This window comes from Populus alba, chromosome 16 (genome assembly GCF_005239225.2).
Source record: "Populus alba chromosome 16, ASM523922v2, whole genome shotgun sequence".
NCBI lineage: Eukaryota > Viridiplantae > Streptophyta > Magnoliopsida > Malpighiales > Salicaceae > Populus > Populus alba.
The window spans coordinates 13,697,506-13,708,725 of NC_133299.1; the positions used below are offsets into that span (position 1 = coordinate 13,697,506).

Consider the following 11,220-nt stretch of genomic DNA (forward strand, 5'->3'; position numbering starts at 1 on the left):
TTTTGAATTTTTATTTTCATTCTTATCCATTTTATAAAAGTTTTTTTTTTAATTTAATCATTCAATTATAATTTCTCATATGTATATATTTTTATTTTGGTCATTATTCTTTTGATTTTTGATTTTTTTCCTTAACCCTTTTGTTAAAGTTTTACTGGTTTTGAATTTCATCATTAAATCAAAGTTTATATTGTTTTTTTTTTTTTCCCATTCGAGGTTCTTTCTTTTTATTTTTTTTCTCTTTTTGTCAAAGTTATTTTTTTGTTTCAATTTAACCCTCCAACTGAAAATTTTAGCTTGTCCTCTAACTTATTTTTTATTTTGATTCTCACCCTCATTCTTTTCATTACAATTTTTTTAGATCCTTTTGTGTAATTGATTTTTTCCCCGATTTCATCTTTCGACATTTGATTTGTTGGAGATTGGGCTTCACATTTTTTTTTTTTCATTTATAGTACTTCTGATCTAATGATTTCGATCACGAATTTGAAAAGTTAATCTCATTTGTTTTTTTTTTTCCATTTTCTTTAAAGATATTATTATTATACATTAGTTTTTTTTTTTGAAATATTAATTTTTCTGATTATCTTCAATTTCTTTTCTATGAGTTTATCTTGGTCTTATGACTTAGGTCACGAGTTTTTTAATATATATATATATATATATATATATATATATATATATTTTTAAATTTTTTTGTTTGTATTTAATTTTTGAAGTTATTATTCTAATTCATCTAAATATTTTTCTTGTTTTAAACAAATGAACATTATTTTTCAAAATAAAAAGTAATTATTTTTAAATAATATTCCCAATATGTTCGACCTTGCGTAATGTTTTTTAGAGCATCGATTTATTTGATCAGTTTTATTTGTGTTGCTATTTTTATTATTTTTTTCTAATTTAAATAAACAAGTTCAATAAATACAACTAAATAAATTTCTCATTTCATGTAATTAAATTACAGTTTAGTCCCCGAACTTTGGAAAATTACAAATTGGTCCTTGGAGCATATTCCGAGATTATGAACAGAATGACATATGAATTATGGGCAGAATTACTGTATAGATAAGATAATTTAACACTTTCAATTTGGTCCAATTTGACAAAAAATTACAATTTGACCCTAAAAATTTAGTAAAATTCCAGAATGGTCCCTGGAGCATAATGATACATCCTGGACAGAATTGAGGATTAATTAAGGTCAGAATTTCAGTATATTCATGGATTTATGACAAATTTTAGTTTGGTCCTCCATTAGATGAAAATTACAATTTGGCCCTTAAAAATATGGAAAAATTCCATATTAGTCCTTAGCTGTAATATTAGCCTTTTCAGATTAGTTTGATGAACAATTAAGAGTTATTTAGTGAATTATTACCAATTTTATTAGTTGTTTTTATTATGGATTAGATTTCAGGAAAACCGTTAGATTTTGAGTTTTTGAGAAAATTGACTAGTTAGTTCAAAAACATATAGGGTTACGGTATACACCCTTAGTTAAGTGTATTAAATAGGTTAAATATCCTTTCGAGTCGTTTTTGAATATGTCTCCTTTGTATTCAGATAATCCTGATATTCTATCGGCAGGACATCAGGAGGATTTCCTTCGGTTTCAGCTTGTGAGTGCTGTTTGCTTTTGAGTCAGGTGAGTGGATAATTTTCCATATGCATGAGAAATAGTATAAATATTTGATTTGTTAATATGAATTGAATCATGCTTCTTGATAATATATATGTTGATTATTATCCTTGTTATGATAAAGCATGATCAATTATTGAATCTGAATTCTTGATATGAACCAACATATATTTTGAATTGACTTCTGAATTGATAGCTCCTCATTTGATTGATGTCATGAGTTGAGCTTTGAGATATGAATATGTTTGTTTGATTATGATTATGAACCTATGGTATGTTAGTCAGAATACCCATGCTAACAGGGTAGTGTTAGTCTTTGTGCACATCGTATCTGAACCCTAGTTGGTCGGGGGAGTCACCAACCTGTGTGGACTGATCATCCACAGTACGGAGCCTCATGCTCATTGCATTTTGATTTTCTGACGAGTTCTACCATATGATATTCTTGATATGGCCTATTTGAAAAACCTTTCTATAAGAACCTAGAGCCATACTTGTATATAATTCTCATTGTTATATTACCTCGTGTGTGTATATTGAACGTTATCTACTCACTGAGTTGTTGAACTCACCCTCTCATTATTTATCCTTTTCAGGCTTATAGCTTGATAGTAGGTCACTTTTGTTGAATCTTCCAAACCTGCTTTTTGGTTGTAATTTGTACTTTCCTTTTGTGTCAAGTTAGTCCTCCAAAACTATAAATTTATATGAACTCCTGTATTAAGAAAATCGAATTATGTTATAAAGTTAGTTTTGTTGTTATTGCTGCGTTGAACAACTCTGATTGAGTTTTGAAGGATATGTTTGTATGTAAGTTTGGGTTCACATAGGTATGGAACCTTGGAGGGGAACCTTGCCTATGTGCCGGTCATGGATCCGGGATTCGGGTTGTGACAAAGATGGAGATGGTAGTGGAGCAGAGCGGAACCAAGAAGATGAAACCAAGCTCTCCATGCTATTGCAACTAACAATCTTGATAGCCTCCAGTTCAGTTGCATTCTTTATTAGAGACCAAAAATCGCATAAACTTGTTGCATCATCATTATTATCAATGGTCAGTTGTTGAATGTCCTTTGGGAACATGACCTGAAAATCTCCATCTCTATCGATATTCAAGTTACCGCAAACAATTGTTTTCCCTTTGCAACCAACATAATAATAACCATAACCATAACGATACTTATCTAGTGGTCCTAGACGAATTTGGTATGTGGTTAGTGATTTGGTTTCATCCCGAGATTTGAGATACTCCACGTAGTCTGAGTAACCTTCAAAATGGCATTCCAAACTTTCCAACTTCCTCAAGCATCCCACTTCCTTACCTTTAACTATTATCGGAACATATTCTTCTATTCTATTACTAGTTTCAGGAATCCACTCCACCAATACAAAGACTTGCAGGTGAGAGAGCTTAGGTAACAACCCACTAGGAAACTTCTTTTCACCACATCCATTCATTCTAAGATACCTCAGGTTGCATAGACATTTCATGCCTTGAGGCATCTTTTCAAGTGCCCAAGTACAAGAGAGATCTAACCTCTTCAGTGCCCAGAGCTTTTCTAATGACGGTACATGCCTTAACATATCACAACCAATGAGCACTAAAGCAGTGAGACTCACCAATTCAGAGACAGAATCAGGTAGTTTTGTGATATTTGTATGAGACAGATCAAGAACCTTGAGCTCATGCAACTGCTCAAAAAATGAATCTGCAATAAATTGCATCTCTGAGTTTCTGCATAGCAATAGAGTTGAAAGACAGGGACACCTCGGTGAATGGCTGGAAGGAATTTCTTCAATTTGGTTATGCATCAGTGAAACTCTTATAAGATGCTCTGTCCACTCCTCTGCTCCCGACAATTCTCTTAACTGTGCACCTGCTTTGACCATGCTTTGAGAGTTCGCTTGTAGTATTTGGATGGCCATATCCCTAATCAAGTCATGCATCTTAACACATCTACCACCACCAATCCATTTCTTAGTACTTTCCAATAGGCAGACTCTTTCGAGTTTATTAAGCATCGAGTGGCCTTTGTTAAATTCTGCCTCCCTACTCTTCAGCCCTTTTATCACTCCTTCGTCAATCAAATAAGCTATCAAATCCTCTCCAGGGATCATGAAGTCTTCCTTGAATAATGCGCAGTACAAGAAACATTGTTGCAGTGCTGACTCCTTTAAGTGCATATAACTAAATCTTAATATTTGGAATACCTTCTCATCCATGTCCTCCTGCCAAACTCTTGATTGTTTCAGTTTCTCTAAAACTATATATTATATTCTAATTATTTTAGGAAATTCAATACGCTTGTGGCAGAACCAAAACACTATTTATGCGCTTGCATTTTAATGTAGACTCACTAAATTAAAACACAATTACTTTAAATTTGATGAGCCCATATAAGATTGAAAGAAAAAAGATTAAATTAAAAGAAGTGGATAAAATGGGTAGTAATTTAATAAAATTGAAACACAATTACTATTCATAAGATTGTTGACACATAGCTTAAGCTTAATCCAATTAAAACAACAATGCTTGCTCTTAATTTAATATTATATTAAGGGCACGGCGTCACTTATCCTCTATTTAAAAAGTACAAACGGACGAAGGACATCCTTAGCGTTAGGATGCTCCCACTCCACTACTGACTCTCAGACACCGCTCTCTCAGCCCAATTACCACCATGCTTTACGCTTTAGGGTTCTAATTTGAGTTTTTTGGACTGATTACAAGTAATGCAAGGAAAAGATAATGTATTATTTTTTAGCTCATTATCAAACTTTGAAATTTTATTCATCTTGGGAATGAGTTCTATATATATAATGTCACAACCAAAAAGAGGGTCTTGGTAGTAATTGTCTAATGAATGCAATTCTATATATATATATATATGAATCCACGGGTAAAGGTGTTAACAAATGTTCTGCATTGAATTGTTAGAATTTAGATTGGATTATATTTATTTTGAACTATGATAGCTTGAAATATTGTAAATACAAACAAAACTCTACTAAAATTTTGTTGTAATCACAATGGAAAAAAAAGGGACTAATTGGTAGTAATTGTCTAATGAATTGTTTCGAAATCGCGTCTAACAAAAGAAAGAAAAAGACTCTGCCATGATATTTTATTTTTATTTTTATTTTAGGTAGTACCAGCTCGTCGCTTTTTGTGTAATTGCATGGTGTCGTTTTGCATTTTGTTTATGGACAGTCGTTGCTTGGGATCATATGAGCCATTTATTAATAAAGAAAATAGGGAAGGGGCTCCACGGTGACTTTCAAAATATGATGATTCATTTGATTCACACCTAATTTTGAGCCTAAAGTACACCAAGACACAATTAACAGAATTACAAAAAAAGAAAGAAAAAGAAGAAGCTCATAACGTATACAAAGACACAATTTATTGTAGATTATAACAATAAAATAATTATTTCACCCTTCTAAAAACACCAACAACCTTCATATAAAAAAGGACTGGGTAGTAATTTTGCTAACCTACACACACAGCTTCATATAAAAAGGACTTGTAAAGCTGCTTCTTGAACGTCTTCAGGCACTTTACTACAAATTGCAACACCACGCCCCCTGACTTGAGACAAATGCCATTTGATCCTCGAAACGGAAGTAGCAGCAGCAAAATTAATTCGATACTTTATTAATCTTCTTCATGTTATGCCGATGCAAAATCGCCATAGTCAATTTCCGAAGTAGCAAATCATCCTGCATAACCATTTCCAAACACCTAAACTTAATTCGATATTTTATTATATTTATATAATCAAAGTATAAAACCAGTAAGCACCTGAACTTAATTCAATATTTTATTATATTAAGGGCAGACTCATATCATACCTGATCAAACCTTACAAAGGGACGAAGGACATCCTCCGCGTTAGGATGCTCCCACTCCACTACTGACTCCCACCATTTTTTTGAACTTGGATAGATGTCTCTGAGAGAAGGGGGAGGAGATGGCTCGCCATTTTCAAGCAATGGAAGACAAATTCCCATCCTCTTCAGCTTCTCACAATTCTTTACTATTATTGATTGGAGAGAATCGCAAATCAGGTTTACACTGCAAATGCTTTTCAGTTCTGGTAATCTAATCAATAGCAGAGATCTTAACTTGGGGAGTTTGAGATCGGTGCTGCTTTCTTCACCCATAACCCCTTCTTCATCTGATCTTGTTCCACCTATTATCTCCTCCATTTTCTCACAGTTACCAACTTGAATGTATTCCAGGTTTACGAGGCTTGGCAGCAAGACAAGAGGGAACAACTTCTTCATGTTCTTACAATCATAACAACTAAACTCTTTAAGACTAAAAAATATTCCACTATAAGATGGAGATGGTGGTGGAGCAGAGCAGAACCAAGAAGATGAAACCAAGCTCTCCATGCTATTGCAATCACTAATGTTGATAGCCTCCAGTTCTGTTGCATTCTTTATTAGAGACCAAAAATCGCATAAACTTGTTGCATCATCATTATTATGAATGGTCAGTTGTTGAATGTCCTTAGGGAACATGACCTGAAAATCTCCATCTCTGTCGATACTCAAGTTACCCCAAACAATTGTTTTCCTTCTGCATTTATTATAACCATAATAAGACTTATACAGTAGTAGTCCTACACGAATTTCGTATCTGCTTAGTGATTTGGTTTCATCCCGAGATTTGAGATACTCCACGTAGTCTGAGTAACCTTCAAAATGGCATTCCAACCTTTCCAACTTCCTCAAGCATCCCACTTCCTTACCTTTAACTATTATCAGAACAGGTTGTTCTCTTCTATTATCTTTGGTACCAAAAGGAATCCAATCCTCCAATACAAAGACTTGCAGGTGAGAGAGCTTAGGTAACAACCCACTAGGAAACTCCTTTTCACCACATCCATTCATTCTAAGATACCTCAGGTTGCATAGACATTCCATGCCTTGAGGCATCTTTTCAAGTGCCCGAGTACCAGAGAGATCTAACCTCTTCAGTGCCCTGAGCTTTTCTAATGACGGTACATGCCTTAACATCTTACAACCACCGAGCAGTAATGCAGTAAGACTCACCAATTCGGAGACAGAATCAGGCAATTTTGTGATATTTGTACGAGACAGATCAAGAACCTTGAGCCCACGCAACTGCTCAAAAAATGAATCTGCTATAAATTGCAACTCTGAATTTCCACATAACAATAGAGTTGAAAGACTGGGACAGCATGGTGAATGGCTGGAAGGAATTTCTTCAATCTGGTTATGCATCAGTGAAACTCTAGTAAGATTCTCTGTCCACTCCTCTGCACCCGGCACTTCTCTTAACCGTGCACCTGCTTTAACCATGCATTGACAGTTATCTTCCAGTATTTGGATGGCCATATCCCTAATCAAGTCATGCATCTTGACATATCTATAATCATCATACGTTGTCATAGCACCTTCCAATAGGCAGACACTTTCAAGTCTATTAAGCATCGTGTGGCCTTTGTTAAATTCTGCCTCCCTACTCTTCAGCCCTTTTATCACTCCCTCGTCAATCAAATAAGCTATCAAATCCTCTCTACGGATCTTTAAGTCTTCCGGGAATAATGCACAGCACAAGAAGCATTGTTGCAGTTCTGACTCCTTTAAGTGCATAAAACTAAATCTCAGTATGTGGAATACCTCAGGCTCCATATCATATTTCCTAATTCTTGATTGTTTCAGGTCCTCTGAAGCATTCCTCCACTCACATCTGTCATCCACTCCCCTCATGGTTCCGGCCATTGTTATAATTCCAAGAGGCAAACCAGCACATTCACTTGCAATAGATCTTGCAATTTCTTCCACTTCTGGAGGAATACATCCAAGTACCTTCATGAACAGAGCCCAAGCTTCTTCCATTGAAAGAGGCTCCACTTTGATTGTCTTCTGGCAGAACATCCGCTGACAAACTCCAAATGATCGAGTTGTAAGAATTAGTTTGCATCCCTTCACTTTGATAGGAATTCCCACCTTATTATAATCAAAACAGTCCCACAAATCATCTAAGATGAGAACCCACCGCTGTTTCTCAATTAATGCTTTTGACAGTTTTGCAGCCCTTTTCCTCTCGTTGTCTTCATTTGAAAGATCTAAATGAATGTCGTTTGCAATAAGATTCTGCAATTTACAAACACTAAAATCCTGCGATACCGTGATCCAGTGAACATGAGGAAAAGTGCCAGGTTCTTGTAGAAGCTGATTGTAGATATGTGTGAGCAATGTTGTTTTGCCCACACCCCCCATCCCGTAAATGCCAATACTTGATGAGGCTTCATCATTCATTATCCACGACCAGATAGCATTCTTATTATTTTCAAACTCTCCACCTATTAGTTCTTCAGTTAGAAACACATCTCGTCCGCTCTCATCGCCATTACGTTGAAGAACTTCATGAGAGCTATCTCTCACAACAGGCTGCCCAGGGTCTCCAACCATGTTCACTAGTGGAGGACAGAGTTGATCATGATAATCTTCTTGAGGCTCATCATGATTAACAAGTGGCCTCCCACGAGAACTACCTCTTACAACAGGCTGCCCAGTTACTCTCACCAGATGTTGCCCTTGTGGTGCCACATTGTCGACTTCAACATGTAAGCTAGTAGGTAATGTATCTCCTGGAGTCTCATTTGTGTTGCCTGTAAGCCCTCCAGAAGAGCTACCTCCTGCACCAGGCTGCACTACTCCTCCAGTCCCATTCTCTGTATCATCCTCCATTAACCATCTACTGAACTCTTCCACACTTCTTCCAAGTGGGTGACCCATTCTATCCGCTGCTTGTGTCGTTCCTGCATCTCCTGCCACATTGTCGACTTCATTGTTTTGTTCTTGTGGAGTGGTTGGAATGGCATTATCATTAAAATTGCTTGAACTTGCTATGCCTTTATGTCTTTTGTTGCAATGACGCATATCTAGAAAAGCTGCTTCTTGAACTTGTTGAGGAACTTGTCCACAAACTGCAACACCATGCCCTTCCTCTCCTGACAAATGCCATTTGATCCTTGAAATGGAAGTAGCAGCAGCAAATTTAAAGCCACAAAATGTACAGATGAAACGACCATCATCCAGCTTCTCAACATGATCCCAAAATCGATCCTTCCGTTTAGCCATTTTCACCGCGAACTTCTTTGGCCCTTCAAACATCAAATGAAAAATTGTCAAAAGTAACGCATAAAAATGGATGTTGAATTAATTGGAAAATAAGAACTCAATCTTAAAATGAAAATTTAGAGGAAATCATTATTTTTTTAAAATAAGAAAGCAAAGGAAAAGAGTGCATACCTCAATCTTACAAAGCAGTGCCCTTCAAAGAAAGAAGCCCAGAAGCAAAGGCAGCGAGTACAAATGCTACAGTTTGTCAACAACCAGCAAACATCCCATATATATAAATAAACTGAAGCTGTAAAACAAAGCATGTAAAATCAAATCAATCATTACAAATTCTGAAATTAAATAGGCAGGCACTTAACTGTATATTTTCCTATAGAGATGTACTTTAAGCAGATAAAAAATTATAACAAATATTGAATAATTTAAATAATTGTCAGAAAAGCAATCTAAAATAAAACTTTGGAAGAAATTCTGCTTGTTTTGAAGATAAATAGTTGAGTTTGATGGCAAAATGAACATGTAAGAACAAAGCTATAATATGAGTTTTGAGTTCTAAAATAGATTAAGCAACACATATATAATATTTAAGTTCTACCAGATTGATCAATCGACAATCCTACTTATTATTTCTACAACCAAATGGGCAAATCTTATTTGAAACAAAGTTAGTGGTACAAAAACAAGAAAAGAAAGTAGGATTTACCTTGCAAGCAAGAAAGATACAGATCAAGAACACAATATGAGATGATTCGATTCAATCAGAAAAAGGAAGCACAGATCATGAGAATGGTTTAAGAAATTTGGTGAGGGAAATTAGGAAGTCAATGGTATACTGAGAGAGATCAAGCAGAAGACAATGTCATTTTTGCAGTAGCTGGCTACCATGATAGTAGTATGGCCAGCTCAATAATAATTAATTATTGTATCTTTTAATAAGAAGGAAGCAGCAGCTTTCCTACCAAATATTATATTATAAGATATAGCAGGTTGCTTTTAACCTTTAATTATATGCAAGTGCTGCCGTTTGCTTTCACTTTTGAATTTCTCAAGTCATTCACATTGAATGCAATTCTTATCCATTAAAGGGGTCAATATAGTCATTCCATTCACTTTCGAATTTGTCTTAATAATGTTACGAGGCTCGCTTTCACTTATTATGCTGTAAAAGATTATTTCATCACTTCATGAGTTAATTAATTACTTAAGTGAACACTATAATTGTTTTTTAGTTTTAAAAATATTTTAAAAAATTTAATTTTTTTATTTTAAAGTAATGTTTTTTTTAATGTTTTTAGATATTTTAATATGCTGATATCAAATATAATTTTTAAAAAATAAAAAATATATTATTTTAATATATTTTTAAATAAAAAATAAAGTAATACATACTCTTATAATTTCATGTGTACTGTGATGTTGAAAAAAACATGTAATATTCAAGTCCTGACATTGCAATAATTTAAATATATTTACTCATCACACAATAAAAGATTATTTGCCATTTCATAACTTGACTAATTTTGTCACAGTAACAATAAAAAATTACCCGACAAGAAAAATATGATATATTTCATAGAGAAATATTATGATTACGAATCCATGCGTAATAGTAACATTACTGCGTGTCGTGGATCTTGAAAAAGCCACAGATCATGAATTGCAAGATTTGGATCTCAACGATTCAAATGCACGTTGACTCGGTATTGGTGACTCTGTCCATTTTTCAACCCACGGGGCATGGCCCACATGGGTGCATGATGGCCTTCTCGCCTACAAGATCATCAGCCGTCAGTTAACAGAGTATGTTGATATCAGTTGGATCTATTTCTGTTAACAGATGCAAGTATAATTGTCAACTTAATTATTAAGCATCATGGTTATTGACTAACCTCTCTGATTAAAAAGTATTGAAAAAGTGACTAAGATAATTTTCTTTTTTGAAAAGTAGTTTTTGAAAAATTATTTTTCAAACTTTTCTGTATTTGTTTGTCATTAAAAAAATTGATCAACAAAAAATACTTTCCTGTCAACGAAAAATACTTTCCGGTTAACGAAAAATACTTTCCGGTCAATTTCAGTCAAAAAAAATTTAGCTTGGTTTTCAGGAAAGTGTTTTTCCTTTAGTTGTGTTTGTTTTCCGGAAATTGGTTTTCGGGAAATCACTTTCCAAACTTTCTTGTGTTTGTTTGCCATTAGAAAAGTTGGTCAATGGAAAACATTTTCCAGTAAAAGGAAAATTTGGTTTGGTTTTCAGGAAAATATTTTCCTGAAAATTTTGAGGAGAAAACACTTTCCGGAAGTTGTGAAAAATTTAGAAATGTTATTATTTGCTGATTATATCAAATTTGATCCTTAAATTTTTTATTGTTATATATATTTTGTTTTGAATATTTATTTTTCAATTTCATCTCTTAAAATTTTATTTTTATATTAACTTTGGTTCTTATTTTTATAGT

At 34.1% G+C, this 11,220-nt stretch overlaps 2 protein-coding genes across 2 annotated transcripts; both read right to left on the bottom strand.

Annotated features, from left to right (window-relative positions):
• Nucleotides 1–2,345: 2,345 nt before the first annotated feature.
• Nucleotides 2,346–3,865, bottom strand: LOC118037494 (putative disease resistance protein At4g10780). Its single transcript, XM_035043485.1, has 2 exons — nucleotides 2,612–3,865; nucleotides 2,346–2,357 (listed from the first exon to the last, which is right to left on the bottom strand). The coding sequence occupies exons 1-2, from the start codon at nucleotides 3,863–3,865 to the stop codon at nucleotides 2,346–2,348; spliced, it is 1,266 nt and encodes a 421-aa protein (XP_034899376.1).
• A 1,053-nt stretch (nucleotides 3,866–4,918) lies between these two features.
• LOC118037528 (probable disease resistance protein At4g27220) lies at nucleotides 4,919–9,701 on the bottom strand. Its single transcript, XM_035043517.2, has 4 exons — nucleotides 9,468–9,701; nucleotides 8,936–9,053; nucleotides 5,498–8,787; nucleotides 4,919–5,365 (listed from the first exon to the last, which is right to left on the bottom strand). The coding sequence occupies exons 3-4, from the start codon at nucleotides 8,762–8,764 to the stop codon at nucleotides 5,285–5,287; spliced, it is 3,348 nt and encodes a 1,115-aa protein (XP_034899408.1). The 5' UTR covers nucleotides 8,765–8,787; nucleotides 8,936–9,053; nucleotides 9,468–9,701; the 3' UTR covers nucleotides 4,919–5,284.
• Nucleotides 9,702–11,220: the final 1,519 nt, after the last annotated feature.

Coding starts and splice junctions, on each gene's coding strand:
- LOC118037494 (XM_035043485.1), bottom strand. CDS start 3,865: ATGGATGAGAAGGTATTCCAAATATTAAGATTTAGTTATATGCACTTA.
- LOC118037528 (XM_035043517.2), bottom strand. CDS start 8,764: ATGGCTAAACGGAAGGATCGATTTTGGGATCATGTTGAGAAGCTGGAT. Junction 5,366..5,497: donor CCTTTGTAAGGTTTGATCAG/GTATGATATGAG, acceptor ATGGTTATGCAG/GATGATTTGCTACTTCGGAA.